Source organism: Tachysurus vachellii, chromosome 1, assembly GCF_030014155.1.
Source record: "Tachysurus vachellii isolate PV-2020 chromosome 1, HZAU_Pvac_v1, whole genome shotgun sequence".
Taxonomy (NCBI): Eukaryota; Metazoa; Chordata; class Actinopteri; order Siluriformes; family Bagridae; genus Tachysurus; species Tachysurus vachellii.
Window position 1 is genome coordinate 42,668,811 of NC_083460.1, and position 17,500 is coordinate 42,686,310.

The 17,500-nt window shown below is 40.5% G+C and overlaps 1 protein-coding gene across 3 annotated transcripts in view; it reads left to right on the top strand.

Moving 5' to 3' along the window:
• scube2 (signal peptide, CUB domain, EGF-like 2) overlaps positions 1 to 8,298 on the top strand; it is a 33,806-nt gene extending 25,508 nt beyond the window's left edge. For all 3 annotated transcript variants that reach the window (XM_060874931.1, XM_060875019.1, XM_060875094.1), the window contains 7 exons: positions 516 to 686; positions 2,595 to 2,762; positions 5,429 to 5,590; positions 5,790 to 5,987; positions 6,086 to 6,238; positions 6,331 to 6,410; positions 7,206 to 8,298. In XM_060874931.1, the coding sequence (XP_060730914.1) occupies positions 516 to 686; positions 2,595 to 2,762; positions 5,429 to 5,590; positions 5,790 to 5,987; positions 6,086 to 6,238; positions 6,331 to 6,410; positions 7,206 to 7,352 (1,079 nt within the window). In that variant the 3' untranslated portion in view covers positions 7,353 to 8,298. The remainder of the gene's footprint in view (positions 1 to 515; positions 687 to 2,594; positions 2,763 to 5,428; positions 5,591 to 5,789; positions 5,988 to 6,085; positions 6,239 to 6,330; positions 6,411 to 7,205) is intronic.
• Positions 8,299 to 17,500: the final 9,202 nt, after the last annotated feature.

Here is a 17,500-nt window from a genome sequence, read left to right on the forward strand (position 1 = left end):
ACATACACACACACACACATACACAAATACATATACACACACAGATACACACACACACACACACACAAACATACATACATACACATACACACACAGATACACAAACACACACAGACACATACAAACATTCACACATGTATAGACACTCACATTCACACACACAAACATACATACACACACACAGATACACACAAACACAGACACAGACACACACACACATACAAACACACTCACGCATGTATAGACACTCACACGCACACACATACACACATGCCCATGTATAGACACTCACACGCACACACAAACACAATCATACATAAACATACATGCACACACACACACACATATACACATATATAGACACTCGCATGTACACAGACACAGATATACACACACATGCACACACATACACATGCACATATAGACACACACGCGCATACACACACACACACACGGAGTGTGTTCGGCACTGTGGTGTGTATGACATGATATTTGATTTTGTGTTTCTCACTCAGTGAACTGTGGTGTCGGGACGTACCATGACAGTGAGCAGGGGAGGTGTATCCTCTGTCCCTCTGGAACATATCAAGATGAGGAAGGACAGTTACTGTGTGAGGTGTGTCCGGGGCCGAAGGGCAGAGCGACCCCGAGAACCGCCGGGGCTCGGAGTGTGGCCGAGTGTGGAGGTGAGACATCGCATACGAATACTTCTCTCGTTTACTAAGTTATTCAACATTTAAACTGAATCAACATCATCTATTGCTTTAGAATCATCTCAGACTCTCAAACAAAGAAAAATGAGCTTTTATTTAATTCTTTAATAATCTTCACAGTTTTACATCAGTTTCCTTTATTTGTGATGTTTATAACAATTTTCTACAATTACAATAAAATAAATAAATAATAAATTACATAAAAGAGTTAATAATAAGAGATTATTAAATTAAGATTAAAACTAATAGTTAAATATATAAATTATAATAATGATCTAATATGATTTCAAATAATCTGTTAAATTAGCTTTAGATATTATTTAATCTTCTGAATAAATTTCTCATTTGAGATCATCATATAAAACATTAACATATTTTACAGGTTGATGCTCTGTAGCATGAAAAGCTTCAACTTTTTAATAATGATAGAATGAACTTTTTAACAGAACATTTTAAATGTCCACAAACAGAACATTACTTAAATATTTTCCAGTTTTCTTCTTGTTGTTTCTCCGGATGTTTGTGTTTTTAAAAGTTTTATCAGAAAAAACGAAATCTTTGAAGGCTGTGAAAGTGTTTTCTTGTGCTCACATCCTGTTTTTTGTCTGGAGAAAAACTACGATAAAAATCTCAGCCACAACTGAGCAGCTACAGAACACCTCCGGGCTCCTGCTTTCTCCTGATAGACAAAACATAGTTCTGTGTGTATGTGTGTGTATACAGGTGTGTGTGTGTACAGTATGTGTGTGTATACAGGTGTGTGTGTGTATGCGCGTGTGTCTATATGTGCGTGTGTATGTGTGTGTGCATGTGTGTGTATGTGTGTGTATACATGCGTGTGTCTGTGTGTGTGTGTGTATGTGTGTATGTGTATGATTGTGTGCGTGTGTGTATGTGTGTGTATACATGCGCGTGTGTGTATGTGTGTGTATACAAGTCTGTGTGTATGTGTGTGTATACAGGTGTGTGTGTATATGTGTGTGTATACAGGTGTGTGTGTGTGCGTGTGTGTGAACATTTGTATATATGTGTGTAGGTGTGTGTGTGTGTGTGTTTTTGTGAATATAGTTGTATGTGTGCGAGATTATTACAGAATGTGTGTGAGGAAGTATGTATTATGGCCTAAAAGGCCTCTCATAGGTGTTTGTGTGTGTGTACCGTATACATATACATGTGTGTATATACGTGTGTGTTTATACATGTGTGTTTGTGTATACACTTGTGTAGGTGTGTGTGTATATGTGTATATATATATATATATATGTGTGTGTGTGTGTGTGTATAAAGTGCATTTATGTATATATGCATAAGTATGGTGTGTATAAAGTCCAGAGTTAAAGTGTCATAGTGCAAAAAAAGGTTGTGCAGAAAATCTTTTTGTGTGTGTGTATGTACACACACATATCTATATACACACAAATGTATATGTACACACACATGTATATACACACATATGTGTGTGTACACATATACATGTGTGTATATAGATATGTGTCTGTGTACATATACATGTGTGTGTATATAGATATAAATGTGTGTGTGGGTGTGTGTACATATACATGTGTGTATATAGATATGTGTGTGTGTACATGTACGTGTGTGTATATAGATATAAATGTGTGTGTGTGTACATGTGTGTGTATATAGATGTGGGTGTGTGTACATACACGTGTGTGTATATAGATGTGGGTGTGGGTGTGTGTACATATACATGTGTGTATATAGATATGTGTGTGGGTGTGTGTACATATACATATATGTGTGTGTGTGGGTGTGTGTACATATACATGAGTGTGTATATAGATAGATATGTGTGTAATACTAAACTGTACATACAAGCGTCTTCATGTTCCCTTGTTGTTGTTGTTCTCTGGGCTTTAGGTCAATGTTCTCCTGGATATTTCTCTCACAATGGCTTGGTTCCGTGTCGTCCGTGTACCAGAGGCTCGTACCAGTCAGAGAGCGGCCGCACTTCCTGCCTGCCGTGTGGAGGGAATCTGGTAACGAGGCACGAGGCTGCTGTGTCCTTCCAGTCCTGTGAGACTAAAGGTGAGGACTGAGTCCTTGTAGCACGTGTGTCTGTAATTCATCACTCATTAACACGTCAGTGGTTTCTGCAGTGTGAGTCAGACACACGGACGTGTAAGTGAATGGATTAAAAAGGACTGCAGTAAAATCCTTTTAATCAAGCTTTATGTTTTATATTTCTACAAGTGTGTGGAGTTTTTCAGCACCAAATCTGATCATTTTAATAATAATGGTATTATTTAAAATTAATGTTTGGCTTTAATAAAGATTTTATTTTTAATTCTAAGCTTAAGAAGGTTTGATCAGTACATTTAATTATTATTTTTCCTTTATATATATCTTGTGATTTATTAATAAATGTCATTTTAACTTACCTTAAGTACAGTTCAAGTACAGTGTAATTATCCAGTCAGTTATCAGTTATTAGTATTTTATTTATTTTGCTTTTAACATATGAAAGAAAACATGATGATGATGATGATGATGATGATGTAGTCAGTGGGGTGAGATTTACAGAGCCTTGCATAAGTATTCATACCCACTGGACCTTTCCACATTTTGACACAAACAAAAATGTATTTTATTAGGATTTTATGTGATCGACTGACACAAAGTGGCACATAATTGTGAAGTGAATTTTTTTTTTTACAAATAAATATCTGAATATTCTCTGTAATTACAGCTGCAGGACTTTTGGGGTTTGTCTCTAACAGCTTTGCACATCTAGAGAGTGAAATTTTTGCCCATTCTTCTTTGCAAAAATAGCTCAAGCTCAGTCAGATTGGATGGCGAGCGTCTGTGAGCAGCGATTTTAAGTCTCACCACAGATTCTCAATTGGATTTAGGTCTGGACTTTGACTGGGCCGCTCTAACACATGAATATGCTTTGATCTAAACCACTCCATTGTAGCTGGACCACTAACCAAACCACTCTGACCAGCTTCCCTGCTGAAGAAAAGCATCCCCACAACATGATGCTGCCACCACCATGTTTCACTGTGAACATGGTGTGTTCAGTGTGATGTGCAGTGTTAGGTTTCCGGCATACGTAACGTTGTGAATTTTGGCCAAAAAGTTATATTTTGGTCTCATCTCACCAGAGCACCTTCTTCCACAAGCTTGCTGTCCCCCACACGGCTTGTCACAAACTGCAAACGGGATTTCTTATGGCTTTCTTTTAACAATGGCTTTCTTCTTGCCACTCTTCCATACAGAGCAGATTTGTGGAGTGCACGACTAGTGCCCCTTTTCCACTGAGGCAGTTTGAGTGCAGGTTCGGAGCCTAATTTGGAACCATTTTTTTCTTTTTCGACAGCCAAAGCACCGGCTCTGAACCAGGAAAAGTGGTTCTTAAGTAGCACCAAAACGTTGCTGGTCTAGACTTAAGAACCGCTTGTGTCAGGGGCTGTGGGCGGGGCTGTGGGCGGGGCTACTGTTAGCGCATGTGATAATGTACCTTAAGTATACTAATGTTTAATACACTTTTACTTTACCGTGATATGATACATTATCAGCACACATGATAGTAAGTAGCTACATGCTAAGGCTAACTTTTTTCTGTGTTAATGATAAAATAACGTTATGTACTTTCTCCATTACAACCTCCGTTTATACAGATTACATGGAGCTGCACGTACACGTTGGATTCGCCACGTTTGGGTGTTAATGTAGGTTCACAAAGCCATGAGCATTAACAGTAAAGCAACATCCACCATTGTTGATGTGTTTGTGTTTGTCGCTGCTGCGCTAACGTTGCTGTGTAACGTGACACGTATACAGTGACGTCAGACTCGGCTCTGTGACGCTCTCTAGCTGGTGGAAAGACAAACCGGTTCTTAGAAGGTTCGCCAGTGGAACCAACTTTGAACCATCAGCAGTGCTAGCTCTGAACCAGCACCCGGTTCTTTTTGGTGGAAAAGGGGCATAATAGTTGTCCTGCGGACAGATTCTCCCACCTGAGCTGTGGATCTCTGCAGCTCCTCCAGAGTTACCATGGGCCTCTTGGCTGCTTCTCTGATTAATGCTGTCCTCACACGTCCTGTCAGTTTAGGTGGACGTCCGTGTCTTGGTAGGCTTGCAGTCGTGCCGTTCTCTTACCATTTCCGGGTGATGGATCTTACATCATGCTCCGTGAGATGTTCAAGCCTTGGGATATTAATTTATAACCATAAACCTGCTTTAAACTTCTCCACAACTTTATCCCTGACCTGTCTGGTGTGTTCTTTGGTCTTCATGATGCTGTTTGTTCACTAATGTTCTCTAACACACTTCTGAGGGCTTCACAGCACAGCTGTATTTATACTGAGATTAAATGACACACAGGTGACTCTATTTACTACTGAGGTGACTTCTGAAGGCAGTTGGTTTCACTGGATGTTAGTTAGGGGTATCAGAGTAAAGGGGGATGAATACAAATGCACACCACACTCAGATATTTATTTGTAAAAAAAATTTAAACACCATTTATAATTTTCATTCCTCTTCACAATTATGTGCCACTTTCTTTCAGTCGTTTCATAAAATTTAAATAAAATACATTTTTCTTTGAGGTTGTAACGTGTCAAAATGTGGAAAAGTTCAGTGGGTGTGAATACATTTATATAATACAAGGCACTGTAAGTATCAGAAGCCTGAGGTTGTATGTTTTTGGTGTAAATCAGAGTAAAACTGTTGGGTTCTGTGTACAGTGCAGTGTTCACCAGGACATTACTACAACACCAGCACTCACCGCTGCATCCGCTGTCCACTCGGAACCTTCCAGGTGGAGTTCGGCCAGAACTTCTGTGTGTCCTGTCCAGGAAACACCACCACGGACTTCGATGGATCCACTAGTATCACTCAGTGCAAAAGTATGTGGAATAGATAGATGATAGACAGACAGTCAGTCAGTCTATAAGTCTGTCTGTCTGTCTGTCTCTCTCTGTGTCTGTCTGTCTCTCTCTGTCTCTCTCTCTCTCTGTCTGTCTGTCTGTCTCTTTCTGTCTCTCTGTCTGTCTGTCTCTCTCTCTCTCATCCCTGCAGCTGATGTAATGTTGCTCTATTCCCCAGACCGGCACTGTGGAGGAGAACTGGGTAATTTCTCTGGATTCATCGAGTCACCCAACTACCCGGGCGATTATCCAGCTAACGTGGAGTGCACATGGATCATCAATCCTCCACCTAAGCGCAGGATCCTCATCGTTGTCCCGGAGATTTTCCTTCCCATGGAGGACGAGTGCGGAGATTACTTAGTCATGCGCAAGAGCTGTAAGTAAAACATAGAATTTCTTTTCAAACAAACAGAACCTTAGTGAGAACCCTCAGGAATGTGTGTGAGGAGCAGCATTTGTGTTCTGCTCCATCAGCTCTACCGAACTCAGTGACGACGTACGAGACGTGTCAGACGTACGAGCGTCCGATCGCCTTCACCTCACGCTCCAAGAAGCTGTGGATCCAGTTCAGGTCTAACGAGGGAAACAGCAGGAAAGGATTCCAGATCCCCTATGTAACCTACGACGGTGAGCGGAGATGAAAACATGATCTGATGTTCTGCAGTCTGACCCTGACATCTGTTCTTTTACTAATCATTTCTTTGTTCATCTGGTTTTAGAGGACTATCAGGAGCTGATCGAGGACATCGTCAGGGACGGGAGACTGTACGCATCGGAAAACCACCAGGAAATTCTAAAGGTAGGACGAAGGGACGGGTTTTGTTTACTGATAATAACATTCAATGAATTTCTCAGTCAAACGTCAGCTTCGGGTCACGACAACGTTAGGTCACACTGACGTCATGTGAACATCAGGTGAGTTACAAGTCAGTTCATTTCAGCCGAATGCAAAAGTTCCTCTCTTTTTTTGGTGCAATTGTTTGTATAAATTTTTTTTATTTTAATTCCTCTTATTTTATTTTAGTGGTTAAAAAAAACTTTTGCATTCAAGTACTTTTTTCTTAATAACACAAGTAAAACTCTACAGAACAAGAATGCTGAAGTCTACCGTGAGTCACACTGCCCCCTTGTGGCGATATTAAAAAATACAGGCGAGAGTTCAAAAGTTTGACCCGAATGTACATTTCCATCATTTGGCAGACTCTCTCATCCACAGCGACTTACAGTTATCTCATTTATACAACTGAGCATTTGAGGGATAAGGGCCTTGCTTAGGGGACCTGAGATTCAAACTCACAACCTTCTGATCAGTAAACCAGCAACTTAAACACTGAGCTCTACATCCCAAATGTAAATGTACCGTTATTCTACGATCTGTCTAAAATTATTTGAAATGTACAAAAAATTAAAACTGAAATGCATCAAATCACTTGAACAATAAAAGAAGGAAAATTCATCAAGAATATAATTTTTTTTACACACACTTATTGGTATAAATTATAATTCTTTTTTTATTTACATTTTTGTTTGCACTAGAAAAAGATCATTTTTACTAAATCAATAAATAAATACATGTTGAAATTCAACTCCACAGGACAAGAAGCTCATGAAGTGTCTGTTTGATGTTCTCGCTCATCCGCAAAACTTCTTCAACTACACCGCCCAGGAGTCCAGAGAAATGTTCCCCAAATCCTTCATTCGCTTCCTGCGCTCCAAAGTTCTGCGATTTTTACGTCCTTAAAATTAAACTTCTGTGGACTAACGGAACGTGGGACTCGATTTGGACCGTGATCCTGAATAAACATCAAAAATGTCCAAAATCCCAGCTGTTTGAGGACGAAGACCAAAACGCAGCTCCGTGATGTCTGAAGAAGAGCAACTGGTAAAGGAATAAATAACTGCCTCTGCTTTTCTAAACACAGCAGATAAAATGCTCAGTGATGACGTCTGAACACATTGCTAACATTCAACACTTTGGATATTCAAATTCACACATGCTGGTGAGGAGAAATTAGAAATCTTGTAATTACATATGACTTTATTTTTGTTTTTTTAAAGCACTCCTCAGGATGTAGTGGCAGGAAGAGCAGTTAAATCACTTGTATATTATGTACAAAGCTACTAGATTCAGGTAAACTCTCATAATATTGTATTTTTGTTTGTTCCTTTGATCGAACTTCATCGATCTTGTTTACTTCAGTCGCCCGCTGCAATAAACCTGTTAAAGTGCGCTGATTTGATCCATTGTTCAGTGTACACACTAACACACAGATACAGTGTACACACACTAACACACAGATACAGTGTACACACACTAACACACAGATACAGTGTACACACACTAACACACAGATACAGTGTACACACTAACACACAGATACAGTGTACACACACTAACACACAGATACAGTGTACACACACTAACACACAGATACAGTGTACACACACTAACACACAGATACAGTGTACACACACTAACACACAGATACAGTGTACACACACAGATACAGTGTACACACACTAACACACAGATACAGTGTACACACACTAACACACAGATACAGTGTACACACACTAACACACAGATACAGTGTACACACACAGATACAGTGTACACACACTAACACACAGATACAGTGTACACACACTAACACACAGATACAGTGTACACACACAGTAACACACAGATACAGTGTACACACACAGATACAGTGTACACACACTAACACACAGATACAGTGTACACACACAGTAACACACAGATACAGTGTACACACACAGATACAGTGTACACACACTAACACACAGATACAGTGCACACACACTAACACACAGATACAGTGTACACACACTAACACACAGATACAGTGTACACACACTAACACACAGATACAGTGTACACACACAGTAACACACAGATACAGTGTACACACACTAACACACAGATACAGTGTACACACACTAACACACAGATACAGTGTACACACAGTAACACACAGATACAGTGTACACACAGTAACACAGAAACAGTGTAACACACTAACACACAGATACAGTGTACACACACTAACACACAGATACAGTGTACACTAACACACAGATACAGTGTACACACACTAACACACAGATACAGTGTACACACTAACACACAGATACAGTGTACACTAACACACAGATACAGTGTACACACACTAACACACAGACACAGTGTACACACACTAACACACAGATACAGTGTACACACACTAACACACAGATACAGTGTACACACACTAACACACAGATACAGTGTACACACACTAACACACAGATACAGTGTACACACACTAACACACAGATACAGTGTACACAGACTAACACACAGATACAGTGTACACAAACATACTAACACACAGATACAGTGTACACTAACACACAGATAGTGTACACACACTAACACACAGATACAGTGTACACACAGTAACACACAGATACAGTGTACACACTAACACACAGATACAGTGTACACACTAACACACAGATACAGTGTACACTAACACACAGATAGTGTACACACAGTAACACACAGATACAGTGTACACACAGTAACACACAGATACAGTGTACACACACTAACACAGATACAGTGTACACACAGTAACACACAGATACAGTGTACACACAGTAACACACAGATACAGTGTACACACAGTAACACACAGGTACAGTGTACACACAGTAACACACAGATACAGTGTACACACACTAACACACAGATACAGTGTACACACTAACACACAGATACAGTGTACACACAGTAACACACAGATACAGTGTACACACACTAACACACAGATACAGTGTACACACTAACACACAGATACAGTGTACACACTAACACACAGATACAGTGTACACAGTAACACACAGATACAGTGTACACTAACACACAGATACAGTGTACACTAACACACAGATACAGTGTACACACAGTAACACACAGATACAGTGTACACACAGTAACACACAGATACAGTGTACACACACTAACACACAGATACAGTGTACACACACTAACACACAGATACAGTGTACACTAACACACAGATACAGTGTACACACAGTAACACACAGATACAGTGTACACACAGTAACACACAGATACAGTGTACACACAGTAACACACAGATACAGTGTACACACAGTAACACACAGATACAGTGTACACACAGTAACACACAGATACAGTGTACACACACTAACACACAGATACAGTGTACACACACTAACACACAGATACAGTGTACACACACTAACACACAGATACAGTGTACACACTAACACACAGATACAGTGTACACACTAACACACAGATACAGTGTACACTAACACACAGATACAGTGTACACACACTAACACACAGACACAGTGTACACACACTAACACACAGATACAGTGTACACACACTAACACACAGATAGTGTACACACACTAACACACAGATACAGTGTTCACTCACTAACACACAGATACAGTGTTCACTCACTAACACACAGATACAGTGTACACACTAACACACAGATAGTGTTCACACACTAACACACAGATAGTGTTCACACACGTACACACACAGATACAGTGTACACACTAACACACAGATACAGTGTACACACACAGATACAGTGTACACACTAACACACAGATACAGTGTTCACACACTAACACACAGATACAGTGTACACACACAGATAGTGTACACACAGTAACACACAGATACAGTGTACACACAGTAACACACAGATACAGTGTACACACAGTAACACACAGATACAGTGTACACACAGTAACACACAGATACAGTGTACACACAGTAACACACAGATACAGTGTACACACAGTAACACACAGATACAGTGTACACACAGTAACACACAGATACAGTGTACACACAGTAACACACAGAAACAGTGTACACACACTAACACACAGATACAGTGTACACACACTAACACACAGATACAGTGTACACTAACACACAGATACAGTGTACACACACTAACACACAGATACAGTGTACACACTAACACACAGACACAGTGTACACACACTAACACACAGATACAGTGTACACACACTAACACACAGATACAGTGTACACACACTAACACACAGATACAGTGTACACACACTAACACACAGATACAGTGTACACACACTAACACACAGATACAGTGTACACTAACACACAGATACAGTGTACACACACTAATACACAGATACAGTGTACACACACTAACACACAGATACAGTGTACACACACTAACACACAGATACAGTGTACACTAACACACAGATACAGTGTACACACACTAACACACAGATACAGTGTACACACACTAACACACAGATACAGTGTACACACACTAACACACAGATACAGTGTACACTAACACACAGATACAGTGTACACACACTAACACACAGATACAGTGTACACACTAACACACAGATACAGTGTAGACACACAGATACAGTGTACACAAACACACAGATACAGTGTACACAAACACACAGATACAGTGTACACAAACACACAGATACAGTGTACACACACTAACACACAGATACAGTGTACACACACTAACCCACAGATACAGTGTACACACACTAACACACAGATACAGTGTACACACACAGATACAGTGTACACACACTAACACACAGATACAGTGTACACACACTAACACACAGATACAGTGTACACTAACACACAGATACAGTGTACACACACTAACACACAGATACAGTGTACACACACTAACACACAGATACAGTGTACACACACTAACACACAGATACAGTGTACACACACTAACACACAGATACAGTGTACACAGACTAACACACAGATACAGTGTACACAAACATACTAACACACAGATACAGTGTACACTAACACACAGATAGTGTACACACACTAACACACAGATACAGTGTACACACAGTAACACACAGATACAGTGTACACACTAACACACAGATACAGTGTACACTAACACACAGATAGTGTACACACAGTAACACACAGATACAGTGTACACACAGTAACACACAGATACAGTGTACACACAGTAACACACAGATACAGTGTACACACACTAACACACAGATACAGTGTACACACACTAACACACAGATACAGTGTACACACACAGATAGTGTACACACAGTAACACACAGATACAGTGTACACACAGTAACACACAGATACAGTGTACACACAGTAACACACAGATACAGTGTACACACAGTAACACACAGGTACAGTGTACACACAGTAACACACAGATACAGTGTACACACACTAACACACAGATACAGTGTACACACTAACACACAGATACAGTGTACACACAGTAACACACAGATACAGTGTACACACACTAACACACAGATACAGTGTACACACTAACACACAGATACAGTGTACACACTAACACACAGATACAGTGTACACAGTAACACACAGATACAGTGTACACTAACACACAGATACAGTGTACACTAACACACAGATACAGTGTACACACAGTAACACACAGATACAGTGTACACACAGTAACACACAGATACAGTGTACACACACTAACACACAGATACAGTGTACACACACTAACACACAGATACAGTGTACACTAACACACAGATACAGTGTACACACAGTAACACACAGATACAGTGTACACACAGTAACACACAGATACAGTGTACACACAGTAACACACAGATACAGTGTACACACAGTAACACACAGATACAGTGTACACACAGTAACACACAGATACAGTGTACACACAGTAACACACAGATACAGTGTACACACACTAACACACAGATACAGTGTACACACAGTAACACACAGATACAGTGTACACACAGTAACACACAGATACAGTGTACACACAGTAACACACAGATACAGTGTACACACAGTAACACACAGAAACAGTGTACACACACTAACACACAGATACAGTGTACACACACTAACACACAGATACAGTGTACACTAACACACAGATACAGTGTACACACACTAACACACAGATACAGTGTACACACTAACACACAGACACAGTGTACACACACTAACACACAGATACAGTGTACACACACTAACACACAGATACAGTGTACACACACTAACACACAGATACAGTGTACACACACTAACACACAGATACAGTGTACACACACTAACACACAGATACAGTGTACACTAACACACAGATACAGTGTACACACACTAATACACAGATACAGTGTACACACACTAACACACAGATACAGTGTACACACACTAACACACAGATACAGTGTACACTAACACACAGATACAGTGTACACACACTAACACACAGATACAGTGTACACACACTAACACACAGATACAGTGTACACACACTAACACACAGATACAGTGTACACACACTAACACACAGATACAGTGTACACTAACACACAGATACAGTGTACACACACTAACACACAGATACAGTGTACACACTAACACACAGATACAGTGTAGACACACAGATACAGTGTACACAAACACACAGATACAGTGTACACAAACACACAGATACAGTGTACACAAACACACAGATACAGTGTACACACACTAACACACAGATACAGTGTACACACACTAACCCACAGATACAGTGTACACACACTAACACACAGATACAGTGTACACACACAGATACAGTGTACACACACTAACACACAGATACAGTGTACACACACTAACACACAGATACAGTGTACACTAACACACAGATACAGTGTACACACACTAACACACAGATACAGTGTACACACACTAACACACAGATACAGTGTACACACACTAACACACAGATACAGTGTACACACACAGATACAGTGTACACACACTAACACACAGATACAGTGTACACACACTAACACACAGATACAGTGTACACTAACACACAGATACAGTGTACACACACTAACACACAGATACAGTGTACACACACTAACACACAGATACAGTGTACACACACTAACACACAGATACAGTGTACACACACTAACACACAGATACAGTGTACACACACTAACACACAGATACAGTGTACACACACAGTAACACACAGATACAGTGTACACACACAGTAACACACAGATACAGTGTACACACACTAACACACAGATACAGTGTACACACACAGTAACACACAGATACAGTGTACACACAGTAACACACAGATACAGTGTACACACACTAACACACAGATACAGTGTACACACACTAACACACAGATACAGTGTACACACACAGTAACACACAGATACAGTGTACACACACTAACACACAGATACAGTGTACACACACTAACACACAGATACAGTGTACACACACAGTAACACACAGATACAGTGTACACACACTAACACACAGATACAGTGTACACACACAGTAACACACAGATACAGTGTACACACACAGTAACACACAGATACAGTGTACACACACTAACACACAGATACAGTGTACACACACAGTAACACACAGATACAGTGTACACACACAGTAACACACAGATACAGTGTACACACACTAACACACAGATACAGTGTACACACACAGTAACACACAGATACAGTGTACACACAGTAACACACAGATACAGTGTACACACAGTAACACACAGATACAGTGTACACACACTAACACACAGATACAGTGTACACACACTAACACACAGATACAGTGTACACACACAGTAACACACAGATACAGTGTACACACACTAACACACAGATACAGTGTACACACACTAACACACAGATACAGTGTACACACACAGATACAGTGTACACACACTAACACACAGATACAGTGTACACACACTAACACACAGATACAGTGTACACACACAGTAACACACAGATACAGTGTACACACACAGTAACACACAGATACAGTGTACACACACAGTAACACACAGATACAGTGTACACACAGTAACACACAGATACAGTGTACACACACTAACACACAGATACAGTGTACACACACTAACACACAGATACAGTGTACACACACAGATACAGTGTACACACACTAACACACAGATACAGTGTACACACACTAACACACAGATACAGTGTACACTAACACACAGATACAGTGTACACACACTAACACACAGATACAGTGTACACACACTAACACACAGATACAGTGTACACACACTAACACACAGATACAGTGTACACACACTAACACACAGATACAGTGTACACACACTAACACACAGATACAGTGTACACACACAGTAACACACAGATACAGTGTACACACACAGTAACACACAGATACAGTGTACACACACTAACACACAGATACAGTGTACACACACAGTAACACACAGATACAGTGTACACACAGTAACACACAGATACAGTGTACACACACTAACACACAGATACAGTGTACACACACTAACACACAGATACAGTGTACACACACAGTAACACACAGATACAGTGTACACACACTAACACACAGATACAGTGTACACACACTAACACACAGATACAGTGTACACACACAGTAACACACAGATACAGTGTACACACACTAACACACAGATACAGTGTACACACACAGTAACACACAGATACAGTGTACACACACAGTAACACACAGATACAGTGTACACACACTAACACACAGATACAGTGTACACACACAGTAACACACAGATACAGTGTACACACACAGTAACACACAGATACAGTGTACACACACTAACACACAGATACAGTGTACACACACAGTAACACACAGATACAGTGTACACACAGTAACACACAGATACAGTGTACACACACTAACACACAGATACAGTGTACACACACTAACACACAGATACAGTGTACACACACAGTAACACACAGATACAGTGTACACACACTAACACACAGATACAGTGTACACACACTAACACACAGATACAGTGTACACACACAGATACAGTGTACACACACTAACACACAGATACAGTGTACACACACTAACACACAGATACAGTGTACACACACAGTAACACACAGATACAGTGTACACACACAGTAACACACAGATACAGTGTACACACAGTAACACACAGATACAGTGTACACACACTAACACACAGATACAGTGTACACACACTAACACACAGATACAGTGTACACACACAGTAACACACAGATACAGTGTACACACACTAACACACAGATACAGTGTACACACACTAACACACAGATACAGTGTACACACACAGTAACACACAGATACAGTGTACACACACTAACACACAGATACAGTGTACACACAGTAACACAGAGCTCGGGAATTCAATTCAGATTTCATTTTCGTGCAGCACTGAGACTCGACGATGTACTCATTAAATGTTACAGAGAGTAAATTAATGTCTATATTTTTATGTTTGTACATTTAACATGTAAATAAAAAGAAAGAAAGTAACTCAGATGTGTTTACATGCATTGTGTTTTACACTCACTCACTCATCTTCTACCGCTTATCCGAACTACCTCGGGTCACGGGGAGCCTGTGCCTATCTCAGGCGTCATCGGGCATCAAGGCAGGATACACACTGGACGGAGTGCCAACCCATCACAGGGCACACACACACACACACTCTCATTCACTCACACAATCACACATTACGGACAATTTTCCAGAGATGCCAATCAACCTACCATATATTCCATACTTTTATTCATCATATATATATTTACATTTAAGATGGTTACTTTCTGTATTGTTTATCGATTGTTTATCTATTGCAGAATGTCTAGTCATTATTATAGGCCTCCTCACTGTTTATATGGTAATGAGAGGGCGTGGCTACACCCTATTATATGCCTCCTCACTTATATTATAATGAGGGAGCGTGGCTCCACCATATTATAGGCCTCCTTACTTATATGGTAATGAGGGGGCGTGGCTCCACCATATTATAGGCCTCCTTACTTATATGGTAATGAGAGGGCGTGGCTCCACCATATTATAGGCCTCCTTACTTATATGGTAATGAGAGGGCGTGGCTCCACCATATTATAGGCCTCCTTACTTATATGGTAATGAGGGGGCGTGGCTCCACCATATTATAGGCCTCCTTACTTATATGGTAATGAGGGGGCGTGGCTCCACCATATTATAGGCCTCCTTACTTATATGGTAATGAGAGGGCGTGGCTCCACCATATTATAGGCCTCCTTACTTATATGGTAATGAGAGGGCGTGGCTCCACCATATTATAGGCCTCCTTACTTATATGGTAATGAGAGGGCGTGGCTCCACCATATTATAGGCCTCCTTACTTATATGGTAATGAGGGGGCGTGGCTCCACCATATTATAGGCCTCCTTACTTATATGGTAATGAGAGGGCGTGGCTCCACCATGTTATAGGCCTCCTTACTTATATGGTAATGAGAGGGCGTGGCTCCACCATATTATAGGCCTCCTTACTTATATGGTAATGAGGGGGCGTGGCTCCACCATATTATAGGCCTCCTTACTTATATGGTAATGAGGGGGCGTGGCTCCACCATATTATAGGCCTCCTTACTTATATGGTAATGAGGGGGCGTGGCTCCACCATATTATAGGCCTCCTTACTTATATGGTAATGAGGGGGCGTGGCTCCACCATATTATAGGCCTCCTTACTTATATGGTAATGAGGGGGCGTGGCTCCACCATATTATAGGCCTCCTTACTTATATGGTAATGAGGGGGCGTGGCTCCACCATATTATAGGCCTCCTTACTTATATGGTAATGAGGGGGCGTGGCTCCACCATATT